Here is a 22,518-nt window from a genome sequence, read left to right as displayed (position 1 = left end):
TGTATCGCCAGTATGTCTACAAAATTTTGTCTCCTGAGGCAGCAGATGGTTAAATCAATACAATGTTTGTCCGCCTATATAGTTGTTAGCATGTATTGGGATCGTGCGTTTACTTTAGCTGAGAAAATGTCTTCACAGCTTTGAGAAATCGATTTATAATTTTACTTTTAATGAGAGGAAGAAATATTCTGTTATAACGTAATATATTAGTTTTCTTGTCGCTTCATGTTGGAGTCTTTCTTTTTGCCACGAAAATGGTTACAAACTGCCATTCCGGCACCCAACAACTCATGGCGTCGTATTTATTTACAATTGAAATTAAATACATAGGTGTTTTTGAAAGCTGTTAACTTCAATGATAACTAACTAAACTTAAAATTTAATTTATTTCGGGTACGTAATAATACAATTTTAGTCTTAATTGCTTTTCTCCCGATGTAACAATTTTTTGTTTGGCTGTAACGTTGTTTGTACGTTGAATTTCTTTTTGTTCAATAAATACATTTTCATCTCTGAGCTAAGTGACATTGACAAAATTCCATATTTAATAACGAAAATACAGAATGCCTCTGTTTATATATTTTTTCCGTTGTCGCATTCTCTCATTTCAACCATTGATAACGAACAGAATTTTCGGCGGGAAGCGTGCGCTATCTGTGTGAACGCTTTGGAACTAACTTCTTGCCAAGCCGTCATCGCGCCGGTGCGAGGTGAGCAGTAGGTATTTTGCCGGGGGTTTCACGTTATTGTGTGCGTTCGATACAGAACTGAGGCGCTTTAACTCAACGGAATAAATTTATACATTTTACTGAAAATTTTATTGGAATTGTTGGGATCATAAATGAGGTAGGATGAATTAAAACTTTATTGGCGTTTGTGGAAGCTTTGTAGTAGAACCATGGCGTCCGGTGGATCGAAGACTGGTGTAGCCTGATTATTTGACGAAGTAGTTAAATTTCAAGTGAAATTAGAATTATTTTAAGGTTTTTCTTGCACTTAATTAGTGATAGATATGAGGTATATAATTTTGGTGTTTTATATATTCGCCCTTTATCGGTGGATTTATATCTGCTATAAATAGGGGCATTATTGCTTCAATATTCTTTGTAGAAATATTTGATTTGAAAATGGCGGGCACGGAATCTGAAGTGCTGTTTGTATTTACGTAACGAACAGTCATAGAATTTATGTATTAATGGGTGTGCGGATAAAAGTTCATCGCTGTGTATCATGAATGTGATTGGCAGTTTATGTTTTTGTGGCTATTTTTGAGAGGGGGAGAGATTTCGCGCCATAATGGCGCGTTATGAATTTTGTCCGCTAATGATAGACAGTACGTAAATTAGTCTTTCAGTAAGACTTTTATTTATTACAGGGTCAAAATAGCCACGAGAAAAGTCAAGATGTCTGATAACGATTCTTCAGCCGCTGAAGATACTAAAAGGAAGAGAGGGCGGCCAGCGAAAGGAGGAGAAGTGAAGGTAGCGTCAGAAATCTGTTACACGCAGTGATGCCTGACCAGTTGACAAAATATTTGCTATGAATGCAGTATCGTCCCCCATTGAATTTAAATGTCTAATTAAAAATAAATTTATATTTAATACACAAATTTCTGTAGCATATTGGTGCTCAAAAACAAAAGCTCAGGTTGTCTCACATGATGCTGCATAATTGTATTTGCAGAGGTAAAACGTGTGCTAAGATTTCTTCGGGAGTCACATGGAAATATTAGAGGGGTCCATGTCTTCTGTAATGCAATTGCGATGCTTTTGTATGCAGTAATTTTATATCTTCATTTGGTTATCCTAATTTTTTTTTTCTTTTGCAGTACATGTTGTCCGCAAATTGGCATTTTAATCTTTGGCTTGCATTTTCATTAATAAATTTGTAACACTTTAAAAAGAAAAATTTCATCTCTTTCATAGAATATTTTGGGCAAAACTGGATATAAAATATGTCATAAGGTGTTTAAGTGTTGTGGTGAACTGGTTGAATGGAAACAGTTTTATGTGAAAACTGGGAACGGAAGATTTATTAGAAGACCAGTTCCCAGTAGATTTGCGAGGTTTTTAAAACATTCCAAAACATAAGTTTTTATGCATTGTTTACCATTAAGTAAATTTGAAACTTATTACTGATAAACATAGTTAAATTTTATGTATGAAAAGTCCCATGGTTGTCTGGAGATATGTTTTACAGCCAGTGATACGTCTCTTGATTTAAAAAAAAAAAGCCATAGTTTTCTATTATTTGTTATTCATTGAAGCAGTTGCTCAATCTGGTACCATGTAGTTTTCCTGTTTTCTCTACACTTTTAAACATTTACTGGAAATATTTTTGTTTTGCATGAACTTTTAAGGCTGGAAGATAGTATATTGTAGCAATATGATGGTTGTTGTTCACACAGTTGGACCAAGTTAAAAAAAAAAGTATAGCAATGTATGTCTGGAAACTAGTGGTATTTACCTAGTTAATACTCCATTCTTTCTTAGTTTTTGAGGATTTGAGAAAAAAAGTGCAAAATCTAAATTTCTTTCATGTTGATAAATAAGTGTGAAAGTAGCTGCATTTTGGTAGTTTTATCCACAAATGTCTTGAGCAGCAGTGATTAAATGTAATGTAATGTAATAGGAAGAGACATTGGCTTCTTTAAACAAGAGTAATTTACACCCCACATTTTAGAGCTCATAATCTTTCTGCATTGCTAATTAAGAACTTGGACTGTTTTCTTTTGAATATGTAGCTAACTGTACCCTAAGTATTGATAAACATTCGAAAGATATTTTATATTGTCTCCTTTTGTATGACCTGGTCAAATGTGTTTTTCCACGAAAAGTGTGGAAACTCATATTTACAGTAAGGCTTGAATTGACTTGTCTTAATACTCATTTAATTGACATTTCTTCTCTACTGTATCTCCAAAGTGATCAAAATGTCCATAAATGTAACACTGCCCACAGTCCTAGTTAGAGTTCTTGTGATTAAACTGCATCTTTTGGGGGCTTCATTTCTGTGCTAGTGGTAGACCAGTAGTAATAAAAGCTTGAGGAGGGAGGGGCAACAGTGATATCTTTGTAGTTTTCTCATGTTGAATCATATGATGTCCGTGCAGTAGCCATCCATTGACATATACCACTTTAATGAACTTATGTTGATCCAATGTAGTTCTGTTGGCATGCCTGTGACAGCTGTGCCATATAGGTTTGTTGTACTGTGCCATAATTTTGGGTTTTGCTACATAATACCCTTCTTCAGATGCAGAATAATGTGTGTGCCAAGAGGTTCAAAAACTGCATATGTTATATAATACATGTTTTTCAGTAAAGTTACGATGTTTGACATAATAAAACTTTAGACTGATTGACGTATTCATTCAGGCATGTTTCGTATAGTTTCACATCTGTTTGTGATGTTGCTACTTAAATCTGATTCAGGATGAAGTACTAATATCTCTCTCTCTCTCTCTCTTTTTTTTTCCCAAAAAGAAATCAACATTAGAATGCTGTTTATGTGAATATTTTGTCAACTGTTACAGTTAATTTTGCGATTGTAAAATTTAGTTCCACACATTTTCAAAATTTCATGTCCCATATGTTACTCATAAGATATAGAAAATTGTGAAATGTATTGCTTCATTTTAGGGATGTAGCCTTGTATGCAAGTGAAGTGATTAGTAGTTCAGACATGAAGAAAAATATAGAATTTTGGTATAGAGGAATGCAGATGATTTGATTGGTAGCTCAAATAACAAATGAGGTGGTACTGAATTGAACTGGGGAAAGAGATATATGGAAGAGTTGCCTAAAAGAAGTGATTGACTGGGTAATAAGACACATTCTGAGTTGTCAAATAATTGTCAGTTCGGCAATGGAATGTGGTGTAAAGAGGCATAATTGTGGAATTGGAGCAAAGGTGTGAGTACAGTAAGCACGTTCATATGAATGGAGGCTTCAATGTTATGCAGAGGTGAAGGGGCCTGCACAGGATAGACTGGTGTGAAGAGCTGTATCTGGGCAATAACAAGTTATCAGCCTGAACACTCATTTGAATGTGGCTCTCCATGCTATTATGTCTTGTGCAAGACTGCTCATCTCTGCACAGTTCCTGCTGCAACCTACATGAATTTGAACCTGCTAACTGTAGTCAACCTTTGATCTGAATCCACAACTTCTAGACCCCCCTGCCCTGCGCCAACCCTCTTTGCTCAGTCACAAAATTGATCATTCCGTGATGCCTCTGAATGTGTTCTATAACACAACATTTCAAAAGTTTTTAATCTCTTCATGTTGTAACTGTTGTTGCCTATGTTTCAATTCTGCACAAGGCTCCATGTGAGAGATATTTTCAGAGAATACTTCTTAATCATTATTTTCAAAGTTAACAAATATCCCTTGCTGGGCAGTGCTATTCTTAGTATTTCCAACCTGTATTCTATAGCCCGTGTACTTAATCAGTATTTTGATAACCATATAGCCAAATCATCTGCTTGTAGTGTTTAATTTCCTAGTCTAATTCTGTCTGTGTCAAATGATTTAGACTACATTCCATTGCCCGTGTTTTACTTTAGTTGATATTCATCTTATAATCTCTTTCCAAGTCACTATCCATTCCATTCAACTTTTAAGAACAGAAAAGCTACAATGTTAGCAGAAAACACCAAAGTTCTTTTTCATTTGTTCTCTGATTTCACGGTGGTTCCTTCAGTTTGCTCAGTGTTCAGACTGAGTAAAACTAGGGATGAGTTACTGTCCTATATTACTGCATCAGCAACTACTGTTTCTATTCATGTCACTTCTCTTAAAGTTGTGGTCTGGTTTTTGAAAAAGTTGTGAATAACCATTTGCCTTCAGGATTTTAATATGTGTGTTCTAGTCAACATTATCAAAAGCATTATCTAAATTTATTGAGGGTGTAAACATAATTTGCCTTTCTTTAACCCATTTTGTAAAAAAAAGTTGTAGGGTCAGTATTGTCTCAGTATTTGGAACACACATTGATTTCCCCTGATGTCTGCTTCAGCCAGTGTGCCATTATTCTGTAAATAATCTGAGAGTAGTTTCAGGCACAACTTATTAATAGTCGAACTGACGGAACAAGTTACATACCTAGGACCACTAATGTGGTCATTTTGACTGCTATATGAAAATTATTATTTTTGTTCTCATTATTGTTTCAAATGTGCGTTTTAGGTTTATAAAACTAAAATAAGATGAATTATACAAATTTTCTCAAATTTACTAGTTTTCCATTTATCACAAACAAGAGAGTTTTTAAAAATGCTTTGTCTAATTAATAAACAGATTTTTTATTTCAAATTCTTTTAGTAAAGAAGCTAACGTATTTATTGTGTAATAATTATTGTGAAATTAATTACAGTAATTATTTTTTATAGTCGCAAAATCTGTTTGCCCAACCCACATACCATAACATCTGTAAAATTCTGATTTTTTTATTCAGTTTATTTGCACTCACTGATGTGAATTCAATATCTTTAGTAACAGGAACTACATACCATGCCATTAGTTATGGCCTATGAACAAGGGCCACACAGTTGCTGTTTGCAGTTTTTGCAGATATAACTTGTCTATTTCTAAACTTCATTTGACATTGTCTCATCACTTTGTTTCCTTCCATAGTGTTTACAGATTCAGCTTCTGTTTCCACCAAGTTACTTTTTAGAGTCCATGTATCCCATACGAAGCTCCTCTGCTAGCTTCAGGATATAATTTCGATGAGTGATCCTCATCCCTGTTAATTTCTTGAAAATTATCCATTAATTGATAGCAGTCAGGTCAAAAATATTATAAAATACATGGACTGGCTCTCTAGGAGTACCAGCTCAAACGGCGTATTTTCTTGCTATTTGATTCACCACATCAACACCATATTTTGTATGGCTGTAGAAATCTATTGTTTCTGGAAAAGTTTTTTTTTTAGACCAGTCTGAAGTTCAAATTCTGAATGCAAAGTGCTAAACAGAAGCACATTCTTGTTTCATTTGCCTTGATATACAGTAAGAATGCCATTGGAATGTTTGAAGAGATAACATTACTCTTCATTGCCTTCACAGCATGAGGGATTTCTCTTCTTGATTGTCTAATTGTTCCAACAATTCTAGTACCATTAGTTCTCAACTTCTCGTCCAGTTTTGCTGTCGTTAAATAAAAATAGCCCATAGTCACGTTTCCCCCATTCTTTTGAAACGGCTCAATCAACTTCATTACTACAAATGCAAGAAGTCTGGCCACATGATTTGTGGTTGTCTTTTCCTAATTAAGGGAACCCATTACACAGAAACTATGTTAACATAGACAAGATGCCAAAATTGTATACCAAATTTATCTGGTTTGTTAGGCATTTTGCCTTGTTTTGCTTGGGAAAAGCTGTTCATCAGCTGTCAGGTTTTCACTTGGAATAGGTCAGTTGGCAATTTTCAATGAATTAGTTCCAAACTTTTGATACTGAAGTGAATTTGCTTTAAGACATTCTGGTCCTGTGTTTAAAACATTGAAGTACAAAAATCTTTGAATTTCTCAAAAGCAATTTCTCCCTATAGTATCACCGAAGGTAGGTGGGCTCCACTTTTTTGACCACAGTTCATAAAGTTCAGTACTATTGACTCCAAGAACACCACAAGTGTACAATAAAGCAATAAAACCCTCTAGTTTCTCCAAACTTACACTCCCGAATTCATTTCCTAGAACACGTTTTGCCTCCATTTCCGTACAGCGTTTTATGTCTTTCAGTATTGATTCATCAATAAACAGATGCCTTGAGCGCACTACACTGGCATCAGAAACCTATCACTTTGAATATGGTGTAGGTCCTGGATTTCTCTCACAATGTTGATTTGCCAATCTGCCAGTTTTGTGTGGTCTTTCCTAACTCTGCTACAGACCACTCCATGATGCCATCAGTACCCAGCAACATATTCCCGTATTTACTCGAATCTAAGCTGCACCCGAAAAATTACTTGAAATGAAGGGCGAAAAAAATTCCCGAATCTAAGCCGCTCCTGAAATTTGAGACTCTAAATTAAAGGTGAGAGAAAAGTTTGACAGCCCCTCCAAATCGAAAAACTGTTGGACCATTGTAACGTGAAACACAATTGAGGTTGAATGGATGAAGATACAGCTACAGTAGTTTGGTTCGAGTTGAAAGCTTAACAGTTAAGCTTTACCACATAGCCAGTGCTGTGTGTCAGGTGCTCCATCCTTATTTTTACGGGTACCCTTCCTTTTTCGCATGCTTCGTCTGGTTTGAATCGATTGCTTATTTTGCTTTTATCTGATAAGTGCCGTTTTCTTTGTTATAGGTGTTTACGTCGCTCTAAGCTGAAAATGCATTACTGTACTGTCATGCATTGTCACAGTCTGATAATGCGTGTTTACGACCTGTCGCTGCTCGCAGCAAGGCTTGCTTTTGTGCGCGCTACTGTGGCTAACAACAACAAAGATGCAGATAAAATGCTGTAATAAGATTGGATCAGTATTATGGTGACCTTAATGAAGGCCACTTACAGAAATGACTGCAAAATTGGGATGTCTTGAATGGTGACAGTGTCAAAAGTCCAAAAAAACTAGTTAAAACTAAACAGCCAGACACACATAATGTATATTTATCAAGTAGAACTTGAGTGTTGTGAATCACAATGACAGAAAAAGTTGTCATATTAGGAAACGTGATAGTGATTGTCTGATGTCATCAGAACCTCCATCAAATATACTATGAAAAAGCTATAAATCCTCCTGTATTGCTTGGATTGGAATTGCCTTTGCTGAAAAGACTTTCATGCATTGATAGGAGTGTGCAAATGACAATCAAATCTTCCCATTTAACATTTCACTTGTTTTCCACTAATGAGTTTAGACAAATCCAACCTTACTTTTTACACACTTTTAACTCTCTCAAAACTTAAGAATTAAGTCATTGTGACATGATTGACCCTACAAAATCATTTTCAGGGCTTTTTGGAACCTGATGCAACTTAGTGGACATTGGCTACTTACTATATAAAACCAGAATTGGTGTTGAATATCTTTTTGCTAAAAGTTTGGTTACAAAGTTTATGTGCAAGGAGCTGACAAGTGAATGTCAGCAGATCACAAAATTGGTTGAGAGTACTGTTCATCCCACTTCAAATGTGATGAAATTAATTAGGTGGACAGTGTTTCCTAGTGGCTGGTGAAGACCAGGACCTACTTCTGCAAGGCTAAACCTTCCATGTCTGGTTTGAGGTATACTGGTACCTGTCTCAATTATCCTTCATCTGTCGAGTTATTAAATATCGATGGCATTGTCAGAATGGCAGTATATTTACGAAGAATGTAAGTGGCGAAACCTGTAGTGTGGTCAGTTAAAACAAAGTTTACTAGCTGTCTGCAGTGTTTTCATCATTTAATAATTTTATATATTCATTTAAATAGCACCATCACTGGTTTCAGACAGACAAGTTCATTGTCAGGCAGCCGTTAACATTGACACACATTTACTCTTGTTCACATTACTATTCACTTTTTATTCTTTTTGTGAAAATCCCTGGCATGGTGGTGCCCTACAACAAAAACATGTGAGAAATATCCTTTTTAACTGTAATTGAACCTACTAATGATTGAAAACAATATATGTAGATGCAGAAAAGTCTTTAAATTATTTTCATTTGTTATTACGTAAAGCTACAGTTAAATAGGCTGTTCCTCACATTTTGGTTGTAGGGCACACCACAGAGGGAATAAAAATTGAAAAGCAATAGAAACAATAAATATGTACCTTAATGTGATCAGCCATCTGATAGTGAACATTTTGGTTGAAAACATACGAGTGCTATTTATGTGAATAAATGGCATTATTGAAGATGGGTGGTTGCTGTTTCCTTCTCTAAGAATTGATCTGTTTAATAAAATATTTTTAATATTATAAAATACTGTTTTAATGGTTTTATCTAGTTTTCAACATAGAATTTGTAGACATCATGGAAAATGTACCGAGGCTCGGGTCTTCAGATGAGGAAGGAATACTACACTGAATGTTCATTCCACCCACTGAATGTTCTGGGGCATGTTAAGAGCTAGCTCCATTCTGACATATACTAGCAGTACCAACATTTTTCAGTAAAATAATATGCCTACCAGTTGAAAGTGAACAGAAATTTAAAAGTTATGCAAACAGCATATATATTCAGAATTAGATTTTCACTCTGCAATGGAGTGTGCACTGACATGAAACTTACTGGCAGATTAAAACTGTATGCCGGACTGAGACTGGAACTTGAGATCTTTGCCTTTTGTGGACAAGTGCTCTACCATCTGAGCTACCCAAGCACGACTCATGACCCATCCTCGCAGCCTCAATTCTACCACAGTGCCCTGGGTTTGATTCCTGGCAGGGTCAGGGATTTTCATTTGCTTAGAGATGACTCCGTGTTTCTGTGGTCCTCATCATTTTATCATCATTCATGCAAGTGGCGAGATTGGACTGAGCAAAGGTTGGGAATTTGTACGGGTGCTGATAACCTCGCACTTAAGTGCCCCACAATCCGTTCATCATAAATTATACCAGTACCTCATTTCCTACCTTCCAATCTTCACTGAAGCTCTTCTGTGAAATTTGTAAGGTAGGAGGCGAGGTACTGGTAGAATTGAGTCTGTGAGGATGAGTCATGCTTGGGTAGCTCAGATGGTAGAGCACTTGCCCCCGAAAGGCAAAGGTCCTGAGTTAGTCTTGGTCCGGCACACAGTTTTAATCTGCCAGGAAGTTTCATATCAGCGTATATATTATTTGTAACTTCTACTGAACACAATGGCTGTCATGTTAAAGTAAATTGGAGGCTGAAGTTCATTTGCAGATAAGTGCAGCTAACAACAAAGTCAGTTGTGCTCACTGGCCAGCCTTGAGATCCAGATGATAAAAACAGCAGTAGGTCAGTCGTATAAATTTTGTGGTGATGTCTATTGAGAGTTAACACTGGAAGCTGAATTCATTGAAGCTTCTCTGCTCTCATTGAATCATGGTGACATACAAAGCTGATAAGTTTTGAGTGGAACACACAGTATAGGGACATGGTGAATGAGGCAGTGCAGTTATTAAGGCAGTAACTTCATATTTGGGAGGATTGTGTTTAATCTGTAAGGCCATCCTGATAAGGGTTTTACTAAACCATTTCAGGCAAATGCCAGGACAGTTCTATAGTAAGGCTTCAGCCAACCACCTGTCATGTTCTAATACTGTTAACAGTATGTATGTGTATTATGAGGTATACATTTCCATTTTATTAAGATGGGAAAATCCTAAGGCAATACGAGATAAAAAAACTTGACTGTCAGCTATCTTTCTTCTGTGATAGACAGGTGCAACATATAATCTGAATGGGACTGTCATTACCCCTCTAACATAAATGTGAATACGAATTGAAATTTGTCCCAGGGGTCATAATTGTTGAATTGGTGCATAAAGGACTAAAAAATTATATTGCCTAACAACGTATAATGACTGGGGCGGTGTCCAACACCAAAAATTAATTAATGTAGAATAATGAAATTTTGGGAATAAATTTGTCTATGTAGCATATTTGATTGAAATTCAAGATCACAGGTTAATGTAATGTGAGAAGTCATTGCAGGTGTAAAATGCTGATAGACTTATAACCAATGTAACTGCCAGAATGTTGAATGCAAGCATGTAAATATATATGTATTATGTTGTACATGTGCCAGGTATCAGTTTGTGGGATGTAGTTCCATACCGATTGCACTAGGCTGGTCAATACAAAGAGTTAATGCTGTTTGTGGACGATCCTGGAATTGTGAGATTTCCCATATGTGCTGAGTTCGAGGCGATCTGGTGATCGAGTAGGCCAGGCAAAATGCCAACATGTAGAGCATGTTGGGTTAAAACGGTGGTATGTGGACAAGGGTTATCCTGTTGGAGAAAAAAAAACTGGATTGCTGTTCGTGAATGGCAGCACAGCAGGGTGAAGGGTGAATCTACAGATTGACATAACATTTGCAGTCAGGATGTATGGGATAACCACAAGTGCATGACGGTTGTCATATGAAATTGAACACTGGGCCCTAACTCCAGGTGTAGGTCTGGTGTGTCTAGCATGCAGACAGTTTGGTTGAAGGCCCTCAGCTGACACCTCCTGGTCAACACATGGCCATGGCTGGCACTGAGGCAGAAACAGCTTTCATCAGAAAACAAAATAGACCTCCATGCTGTCCTCCTGTGAATTCAATTGCTTGACACCACTGAAGTCACAAATGGTGGTGGTTTGGGGTCAGTGGAATGCACACTTACAGGGTGTCTTGTTCGCAGCTGGATATGAGGTAGCATATCTGTAACTGTTCATTGTCACTGTATTGCAAACTGCTGCTCAGATGCTGCTGCATTTCTAGTATGATCCAAGTCATATGCCAAACAAAACTACCTCTCGGTAGTGCGATGTAACCATCTGGAGCCCTGTCTTGTTGTGACTGTGTATTCTTGTGACCAGCAGTCGTGTACAGTGGCTACATTCCTGCCAAGTATTTCTACAGTATCATAGCCCTATTACATGACCTCATTCAACCTCAGTGAGGTGTTGATATTGGTGTCTTTGTGGCCCTAAAGATATTCTTGACTAACATCAACTCACCATGTCCAATCTCAAAAGTAACAGACACTCATGACCATTAAAGCATGTATTTAAAGCAAATGTGATTTGTACCCTCCTAGTGGTGCTACTAGTGGCACTCTTATGCATCTGCCACAAAATTTGTATTAGACATCTTTCAGACATAGAAATAAAAAGTGAGATAATTGTCTTGACGAGTACCTAATAGTTTTTTTAGGTTGTAGGTAATCAATGACAAGTATAGCAAATTCTGTATCTTACCAGTGCCAAGATGGCGGATCTTGTGATGCGAGTGACTGCTGCAGTCCTTATGTGTCAAGATTGACAAAAGATGCTATCAAGTACTATATTGACATCTAGGCAGAAATGTGAGTGGGCAGAACAGCCACTCCTTGATCTGTTTCTTGTCCAGCCTCTTCATTTGTGGAAGCTTATTCTTCCTGTAAAGGTACTCAATAGGCAGTCTTGAGGTTTCCTCATGTACTTGTAAGACGTAGAATTCTTGTCTCCCTGGGTCTCATAAGATCTCCACAGTATTCTGGCAGCTAGTCTAGTTGTCATTGAAAAGTGGTTCCTAATGACTGCTGCTCTGCTTAATGTTGTGTATACTTTGGCTGTTACCACCTCAAGATTGTGTCAGCATTCTTTCCCAGTTCTTGGGAGTGGGTTGACACACTCATGCGAGTAAAGCAGACTAACAGTGCATCAAGAATTGACATATGAACCTATGTAATCAACTTATCGGAGAGAGAGACTTATACAGCAATGCTGTTTAGTGAAAGGACTAAACATAGCCCTGACACCAACATCACTACCGATGATAGACATCAAAAGCAGTGTGGAATCAGCCACCTGCACTGTGAGTGATGCTGAACAAATATGCTGTGGCAGAGGCTGCATGTTCACTAGGGCCACACTACTGTAGGGTGAATGTTTCAAATTTGGAAAAACCGGTCATCTGTGTGATGTGTGGCAACCCAGATTGTCTTCTGTATGCTGGAAGTCGGAATGCTGTTGCTCCTGCACACAAAATGTAAACTGAAAATTGACAACCATCTCAATTACGCAGTGTATACGATAGGAGGCGGCCGAGCAAGTGGTTCGAAGAGAAACCCACCAAACTTCTTCGCAGGACATTTGATGTGAAAACTCGAGAGAAACTTCAACCAAAAGTTGCTGCAACACCATGACATTTTTGTCCAAAGTCCACAAAGAGGACAGCCCACTGCAGTCAGCAGTAAAGTAGTAGCAATATACGCATGGGCCCAACACCTGACTTCAGTCCATTTGTGGGGAGAAATGCCAAGACAACACCTATAATTACTTTAATTTTGTACGTCATTTACAGGAACATTGCTGCAATTATTCAAGCCTGCTGGTGAGTTTTGATGTAGTGAGACTAATCTTACTACACTTGTTTGTGCTCACCTTAACTTGCTTCCTGTTCAATGGAAATAATTATGACACAATATCACCATGTGTTGTCCTGTATCACCAGTTGCAGCAAGTATGTTAATGGAAGATTACAGAACATTTGGCCTCTTGGGCAGGACAGCTATTAGTTACAGATAACATATTTCTCTGTGTAGTTCATGAAATGAAGATGTGAATGATGATACGGAAGGTGGGTCTAAGATTTGTAACTAGAGACCTGTTAATGAAAGATGCACACTTGGCTTGGATATTACATTACACGAGTAATGCAAGAAGAAACATTCTTGGTTTCAAAATACAGATACAGTTAAGAGTACGAGCAGCAGCAGCAGCTACATGATTATGTTAATCTCATAGTTTTCTCATTTGTTTCCCTTTCTATGTGGTCACTGTACAGACTGAAAAATGTTGAGGAAAGTCTTCAACCTTGTTTTACTCCCTTCTCAACTGCTGCTTCCCATTCATGCCTGTAGACTATTATAAATGCAGTAGTAGGGTTAAATTAATAATTATTTGTTGAATTATTTTAGATGAAACTGCAATTCTTCGGATAATATATAGGAGACAAAATGCATAAATAGGACATTAAAATTTCCCTGCTGAACAGTCTTGAACATTTTATAAAAAGTACACAAGGTGGAAAGTACATGCTGGAAAGTTTGTTTTGCATTGGAAGGAGCAGAAGCTGACATCATATTTACATGGAAAATTATTACTATAGTTTCATATTTATGTGGTAAATTGTTATTATAGTTTGAAATAGCTACAACCCTATTGAATCTAAAAATGCTCTGCACTGGGTATGATTGATGTTCATTAAAGAATACACACAAAACTAGAGCTCGTGGTTTCCAATTTCTTCATATTTATTGCAACCCAGTTTTGTTTTATTATGATTAGCTTTTGATGTCTGAAGTCTCAATATTGAAGCCAGATTCGTAAGCTGTACCCATGGATTAATTCATGGTATCTGCAAAGTAGGTACATGTAGTTGTGAACTTGTGACTAATGCACAAGGAGGTATGCATTTCTGCAACTGACGGTTAACAGAGAGGTGTTAACACATTAATGGTTGATCAGACTGGGTGTTGTGTTGCCATAATCATTATCATTTTTCATCCCCATTGACGACCAAGTCACCGAAGTGGTGTCAAATCAAAAGACGTGCACCCGGCGAACCATCTACCCGATGGGAATCCCTAGTCACACAACATTTACAAGGACTGATTGTATATTTTGTAACACAAAACTGTCTGTGGTATTGATGTAATGAATGCAAGTCATCAACTGATAGACTCACTAACCTGCATACTTATAGACACACCTAAGAATAAAAATAAAAATTAGTGTTGCATATTAACATGAGAAAATGCATAATTCTAATAACAAAACAGTAAGTTGATTTAACGATGACCTGTATTACCAGAAAAGACAAAATTGTAGGTATGATTTCATGTAAACTATTCTTACATCCATGGGGATTCCCATAGCACACCAAAATTTGCTGAAAACTTGAGTTTTCCAAATTGACTAATTAATAAAGTTTATAGTAGAAGTAGACATTTTTGGAATTAGAAAAATTCAAGCTTCTGTACTGAATTTCAGGAATATTTATTTACAGAAATTTTCTTGGTAGGGTAGTTAGACTAGTGTTAGTAATCTGGAAATTAACTGTGAAAGTAAAAGCCACCAATGTCTGAGTGAATAATAGTTTCACGAATACCTGCTTGAATAAGAAGGTAGTTATTCCATGTAATTGTTATGTATGCTATTTACCTTCTCAGGTGTGCTCCAAAGAGAGACAAGGTTAGGTGTGTGGACCACACACACAGATTTTATTTTCTAAGGGCAAAAGTTAACTCACTGAAGCTCATACCTGCACTGGCTTAACCCCCCCCCCCCTTTCCTCTACAGGAAGTTATTAGTTCCAAGACATGCCTAGAGTAGGAAGGCATTTATTAGTAGTTCGGTGGCTACATTATCACATGGGGTATTTTTAACTCAGATGTTAGTGCGCACACACACATTTGTGTGGGAGTTTGCTGGCTTAAAATAATCTATTCTCCAACATTATAGATATAGCACTTTCCAATTTGCATTACTTGTACAACAAATACTTGGAGTAAAATGGTGTAAAAGTATAGAATTAAATGATTGTGACTACTTCCTTCAGTTGAAATTCATAGTGATGAGACCACATAACATAAATCATGCAAAATGGGAACCAACCAAAGAATAATAAGCATTGAGAGATGTAAAGAGTGTTTCCAGTTGAAGGATACTGACAGAATACGATAGCAGTGCTGCCTACATTACAGCAAACACCACCTTCCCATCTGTGAACTTGAACCCTTTGGCTATCATTAATATCAACATGGGTACACAAAAAAGTTGAATTATTTTTTAAAAGCTATTTATTTTCAAATTGTTTAAAAAACAACCTTATCCAATTCAAAATACTCTCCTTTACAACTAATATGTTTGTCCTTCTGGTGCTTCCACTGCTTGAAATTTTTTGTAGTCATCTTAAGAAAGTCACATGGAGCCAAGTCAGGTGAAAAAGGTGTGTGGGGTACTGGAGCCTTGCCATTTTTAGCCAAAAACTGTTTGAGATGGCTGTTCGTTCAGGTGTGTTGTGGTGGAAAAACTAGTGTCCTGTCTGCCACAAACCAGGTCGTTTTTGACGAACACTTCCAAATAAAACATTTGTCAATGCTCTTGTGAGCACAAGCTCTCAAATTTTTTCAATATTTTCATAGATTCAAGCAATTGGACGTCCAGAACAAAGGGTCGTCGTCAATCGACATCTTACCATTTTTTAATCAAGCAAACCACCTGTACACTAGAATTTTTCCTGTACCCATTTGGTGGTAGCCCCCTGACAACACAGGGATTGCACTGCTGGTACCTGAGCTGTAAACTCCCCATGTACGCCAAGGAGTAGATGCCTGTCTTCCTGGGGCATCATGCCAGTTGGCATTTGCTGTGGCTGTGTGGCACCTGTGGGGAGAGCCCCTTATCGGAGTGGGTGCCATCAGGGTGGATGACCCGCAATCAAGCGGACTAAGTAAACTCTTGCTGGTGACTGTATGGCACCGGCAGTCTCTAAGAAGGGCAAGATTGAATACAATGCTGAACCATACTGTTGGAGGAATGTAGAGCTACAGAACAGAGCCATATTTGCCTCAGTTTTTGATCTGTTAGCAGAACTGATGGGGAGTCGTTTCTACCTACAAAGCCTAAATTTTTTGTTGAACACCTTCAGGATAAGTCTGGAGAAGTGACAGCGCTGCCAAAGATGCGAAACGGTGCAGCCTTGATTCAGACAGCATCCCCAGCCCAATCCCAAGCGTTACTCGCCTCTGACAAGCTGGGTGATATTCTTTTTTCTGTCGCTCCCCATGAAAGCCTCAATATGGTCCAGGGGATCATTTTCCATTGCAATCTCCTCTAGCAGTCTGACAAGGAGCTAAGCGCCAATTGAGAACAGCAGGGTGTTCACTTCATCTGGTGCGTTTACAGGGGATCCAAAGACAACAGGGTTGCTACCAGTGCCTTAATCTTGGCCTTTGAGAGTGATTCCTTCCCTGAAAAGGTCAAGGTGATAGTTTACCGCTGTGATGTTAAACAATATGTCCCTCCCCTTGGGTGATGCATGAAGTGCTGGCAGTTCGGGCGCTGTGGACATTCACTGCAACTAGATACTGCTCATGCGCCTCCTCCCACTTGCATCAACTGTGGAGAGCCGCAGTCTCCCTGCTAGCCAGACTGCCCAGTACTTCAAAAGGAGTGGAAAATCGTGGGGTACCAGACCCTGGATAGGCTTAACTTACATAGAATCTAAACATAAATGTGAAAGATTACGCCCCATTCGTTTGATGTTTACATACCCTGCAACTACATCACCATTATTGTCCCAAGTGCCATTGATTCCTCACTCTGTGCAACGAACAGTGGGCCCTCTGGGCCACTGGAATACATCTGCCCTCTTGGTGATAGGGGGCAAATCTTCCTCCATTGCTGCCAAAGCCCTTACTTTGGGAGCAAGCCCCCCTCCACCCACCCACCCACCCACCCACCCAAGTGCAGGGGACCTTGGTCCCCTCTCACCTGCTGGAGAAGCAACAGCCTCTTCCGGCTCCTCTCGCGCGGAAGGGGTCCCTTGGGTGCTCTCTCTCTCTCTCTCTCTCTCTCTCTCTCTCTCTCTCTCTCTCTCTCTCTCTCTCTCTCTCTCTCTCTCTCTCTCTCTCTCTCTCTCTCTCAAGACTCCACTAATGCCACAGCAGACTCTCGCCAATGGCTCAAGGAGCCGAAAGCTGGATGAATAGCTCCACGGCCTTCCTCCATATCTGAAGCGGCTTCAGAGAAATCTTCCCAGCAAGCCCCTAAAGAGAAGGGAGAGCAAGCAAACTAAGTAGTAGTCTAAGAACCAGGAGCCTCTGGTGGCCCCACCACCACCACCACAACCACTCACTACCAGTTCTGCATCTGAGGATGCGGTGGAGACCTTAGTGTCCCCTGTGGATCTGGATCTAACTGACGCCTCAACCACCATTGAAATGGCTACAAATACTCAATTGGTGGCAGCAGGTGACCCTGAGTCATAACCTGCCTCCTTGCGGACTTCATGCCTTCCCAGCCTCACGGTACGGTCATCCTCCAGTGGAATTTTGGCGGTTTTTTCCGCCACCTGGCTGAGATACGGTAACTGTTAAGCTCTACACCAGCTTTCTGCATAGCCCTTCAGGAAACCTGGTTCCCGGCAATGTTGACCCCTGCCCTTTGCAGCTCTCCCGGGGGGGGGGGCTTCCTCATTGCCCTGACACCTCCTGGGCCATATCAGATTCTCAGTCAGATGATTAAACATATTGGGTCAGACCGGATCTGATGTGATGGCTTCTTTCCATCGCACTGGCGGGAGGGCACCATCATATCAGTGCTCGGACCTGGCAAAAACTTCACTTGATGTGGATAGTTATCGGCCCATCAGCCACGCCAGCGTTCTTTGTAAGTTGCTGGAATGTATGATGTGTCGGCGGTTGGGTTGGGCTGGGTCCTGGAGTCACCTGGCCTAATATCTCTGCCAGGGCGGTTTCCGCCTGGGTCACTCTACCATTGATAAGATTGTCTCGAGTCTGTCATGTGAACAGCCTTTTCCAGGCGCCAGTGCCTTTTTTTAAATTTTTTTTAATGAAAAGTGTATGGCACCGCCTGTCGGCACCATATCCTTGGCACATTATCCGAGTGGGGTGTCAGAGGCCCGTTGCTGATTTTTATGCAGAATTTCCTGTTGCTTCATACTTTGTCGGAAGTTGGTGCCTCCCATAGTTCTCCCTCCCTTATCCAGGAGAATGGGGTCCTGCAGGGCTCTGTATTGAGTGTATCTCTCTTTCTAGTGGCCATTAATGGTCAAACAGCAGTTTTAGGGCCGTCCGTCTCACCCTCTCTGTATGCAAATGACTTCTGCAATCTGTACTGTTCCACCAGTACTGGTGTTGCTGAACAGCACCTACAGGGAGCCATCCCTTCCAGTTTTCGGCTGCAAAGTCGTGTGTTACGCATTTCTGTCGGTGTTGTACTGTTCATCTGGAACCAGGACTTTACCTAACTGATGATCCCGTCTCTGTAGTGAAGACACAGATTTTTAGGACTGGTTTTAGCTGCCCAGTTGACTTGGCTTCCTCACCTTTTGTCAGCTTAAGTGGATGTACTGGCAGCACCTCAATGCCCTCTGCTGCCTGAGCAACACCAACTGGGGTGCAAATCACTCTACGCTTCTGCAGCTCTACAGAGCCCTTGTTCAATCCCGCCTTGAGTATGGGAGTCTGATTTATGGTTTGGCGGCGCTCTCAGCTTTGCGTTCACTCGATTCAGTGCACCACTGTGGCGTTCAACTAGCGACGGGAGCTTTTAGGACGAGTCTGGTGACCAGCATCCTGGTGGAAGTTGGAGTCCTCCTCCATTGCAGGTCAGATGTGCACAACTGCTTACCAGTTATGTTGCACACATTTGTAGTTCTCCTGCACACTTGAATTAGTCTCCTTTTCCCACCCACGGCAGTTTATCTCCTGCATTGGCGGCCTATGTGAGGGCTTACAGTTGCAGTTTGCGTCCAATCCCTTCTATCTGAACTGGAGTCCTTGCCTTTACGACCTATACTTGGGGTCCATTTGCGTACACCTAGGCCGCAGCTTCACCTGGACCTTTCACGAGGCCCAAAACACACATCTCACCCGGCAGCTCTCTGCTGTCACTTCCTCTCAATTTTTGACATGTTCCAAGGCGATGATGTGGATTACACAGACGGCTCGGTGGCTGATGGTCACGTCAGCTTCACATATGTCCATGGAGGAATATTGAACAGCATTCCTTGTCCAATGGCTCCAGTGTTTCACTGCAAGGCTGGTGGCTACATCTTATGCTTTTGAGCACATCCGTTCTTGCCATGGGGAGTCATATCTTTTGTGTACTGACACACTGAGCAGCCTACAAGCTATCGACCAGTGCTACCCTCGTCATCCTTTGGTAGCAACCATCCAGGAGTCCATCTATGCCCTGGAATGGTCCAGTCATTCAGTGGTGTTTGTGTAGACTCCAGGAGATATCGGAATCACAGGAAACGAACTTGCTGACAGGCTGCACAGAAAACGCTTATGGAGATTAGCGTTCCACTCACTCACCTGCATTCTTTATTACGCCGCAAGGTTTTCCAGCTTTGGGAGATGGAATGGCATAGTCTCAGTATGCACAACAAACTGTGTGCCATTAAGGAGACTACAAATGAGTGGTAGTCCTCCATGTGGGCCTCTTGCAGGGAATCTGTGGTTCTCTGCTGGCTCCGCATTGGCCAAGCTTATGGCTACCTCCTGCACTGTGAAGACCCACCTCAGTGTCAATGCGGCGCCCATTTGACAGTGGCCCATATTCTGGTGCACTGTCCCACTTTGACTGCCCTGCGACGAAATCTCTGCTTATCGCACTTGTTGCCACAAATTTTATCTGACAACACCTCATTGGCAGACATAGTTTTAAGTTTTATTTGTGACTGTGGGTTTTATCATTTGATCTAAATTTTAGCGCATGTCATTTGTCCCTCTGTGTCCTCCACCCTAGTACTTATAGGGTGGAGGTTTTAATGTGTTGCAGAGTGGCGGGCTTCTCCTTATTATTCTTTTGGTCAGCCAGCCATGGTAATCTGTTTTGTAGTTAGGAACAAGGGTCCAATGACCTAGCAGTTTGGTCCCTTCCCCCCCTCTTTTAAACCAACCAACGAATCAGAACTTGGAGAGGTACTCGAAGCACTGATGTTTGTTTTCTGTATGTCGTGTAGTTTTTGTGCAATTATCTTCTGAACCAGATGTGCTTATTAGTAGCCTTGTATGCCCTACCCTCTCCATGTCAGAAAATGAAATGAGAAATACTCTTTTCATATTGTTACTTATAAGACATAACTAAAGTGACCATACATTGTTTCTGGAAAAAGCTGTCAAACGGTCAACTGTTGATATTAGAAATATACAGAACACAAATGTAACAGTATTTTACTGTAGTAATTCATATTATTGCACCCAGTTTCTAACATCTGAGTTAGTGGCTCATACTCATGCTTACAGTGAAAGTGTTATGGTGTTATGGCATTATGCACTGTCAAATTTCCTAAGAAAAGTGTTATAGAAATGTGGGGTGGTATATTTTCATTGCAGCAGTTGCGAAAACTTGTCATTTCTCAAACTGTATTTAAAGATTAGTCCATTATTTTGAATATGTCATTTGTTTGCTGTTTAGTAATTGAAGTGTCGCTTTCCATGCAGGAGTCTCCTGCAAAGGAAGCCAAAAAACGTGGCCGTGCTCCATCAGAAGATAAGAAAGAAGTGAAAAAAACTGATGGTGCTACTCCTGCTAAACGTGGCCGTGGCCGGCCTAAGGGCTCCACTAAGCGAAAAGGAAAGGCTGCTGCCAAGGTATGAGTATTTTAGGACTTGTTAGTTTTTAAATTGCCTTTTCTTCTTTCAGAGTATAAGAACATTATAACTGGTTTAGTTAAGTAGTTACTTGAGTCACAGGAAGTTAGATAGCCAAATTGTGTTCCAACCAGTAATGTCTTGATTTCAAAAAGTATCTCCATAGCAGAAATTTATCTGGGGTCATCTTATTTTTGTGTATATGAAAACGGAACAAAATTTAATTTGAATCTCGTGCATCAGATTACAACTGTTGGACAATATAGTATAGACAATTGATTTTGTAGACCATTCTACCCCTGTTAAGTGAATGTACTGTACATTGCAATTTGAGAATTGGGGGTAGAAAGATCAAATGTTTTTTACTGGCAAGTCAGTAATTGTGGGTGCGAAGTACCACACTGGGGTGCTACAGCAGGTCTGCTGGTTGCATTGTTGACACCACTCAGGTCCTACAGTACAAGATGTTGGCAGAGATGCCAGAGGAATGCCTCCAGTCACTACTCAGAAGAGGAGCTACAAGCATTGTGTGCAAGTTCAAAATAATAAGGGAATGCAGAAAAAAACTTCTGGGCACAAACCTCAATTGCTGATCATGACAGTAACGTGTTATTCAACATGCTTAATAATGATTAAAGAAGTTGCAATGCTAAATTTTCTAGTATCCTGATGACATTTTGTTCAATTGACGAGGTAGTGGAGATCTCCCGAGATTAACGGACAAAAAAAGTCACTGTTTTGAGGAAAGTAGTCTAAAGGAAAAGAGTTTAGTGACCTGTGTACTTGGCAGCTACTTATGTGTAGTCTGCAGTGATATTTACAGTTTTAGTTGTAAATGTAAAGTATACGTAGAAGTGCTCTCCAGTTTTTATTTGAAGAGTATGTTATTATAAACTGAAATTAAATCTGTCTCCTTTGTTTACATATTTTTTTAAATAATTCTAACATGTCTATTGTATCTGGTCCATAAGCATCACTTGCTGCAGCAGCAGGAGAGGTAGTTGTGCTATTTCGGTCTGGATTTAGGTTTTGAGAAAAACATACTTAGCCCGGATAGTAAACACAGTGGCTGTGAGGAAATTGAGAATTGATTAATTTCCACTATCTCCAACCAGCCAGAGTCCAAAAAGTGCATTATTGTAAGTAGTTTGAATGTGATTGTAATGTGGAGACTTGTTCTTCAAACTGAACTTCATTTATGACCCTCATAATTCCCAACACTTCCTTCCACTTCTTGTTTTGAATAGTTCAGAGATGAAGTGTCCCAAGTGAATCTCACAGATAAGATTCAATGTCAAAACTGTCCATAATGCTCATGTGAGCATATAAAACTAGGTACAGGTGAGTGGCAGGTAGTGCTTGGCAGGCCTGCTGGTAGAACCTTGTATTGGCCACTCTGCCGGCAGAGCTGCCACTGTCAGGTGCTGCCCGGTGCGAGAGGCTCCATTGCGTTCATTCTTCTGTTTGGTGTGTCTGCCAGCAGATTTGCCGTGGCATCCCAGTGAGGCAGGG

At 39.8% G+C, this 22,518-nt stretch overlaps 1 protein-coding gene across 3 annotated transcripts in view; it reads left to right on the top strand.

Moving 5' to 3' along the window:
• Positions 1 to 606: 606 nt before the first annotated feature.
• LOC126299336 (high mobility group protein HMG-I/HMG-Y-like) overlaps positions 607 to 22,518 on the top strand; it is a 29,488-nt gene continuing 7,576 nt past the window's right edge. The window contains exons 1-3 of one of the 3 annotated variants that reach the window (XM_049991170.1): positions 607 to 710; positions 1,376 to 1,481; positions 20,857 to 21,006. In XM_049991170.1, coding sequence (XP_049847127.1) covers positions 1,404 to 1,481; positions 20,857 to 21,006 — 228 coding nt within the window. In that variant the 5' untranslated portion in view covers positions 607 to 710; positions 1,376 to 1,403. Of the gene's footprint in view, positions 847 to 1,375; positions 1,482 to 20,856; positions 21,007 to 22,518 lie in introns of all 3 variants that reach the window. The other 2 variants (XM_049991169.1, XM_049991171.1) reach the window with 2 other exon arrangements.

Source organism: Schistocerca gregaria, chromosome X, assembly GCF_023897955.1.
Source record: "Schistocerca gregaria isolate iqSchGreg1 chromosome X, iqSchGreg1.2, whole genome shotgun sequence".
In the NCBI taxonomy this organism is placed as follows: Eukaryota; Metazoa; Arthropoda; class Insecta; order Orthoptera; family Acrididae; genus Schistocerca; species Schistocerca gregaria.
The sequence above is the reverse complement of the archived record's forward strand: the minus strand, read 5'-3'. Positions and strand labels throughout refer to the sequence as shown.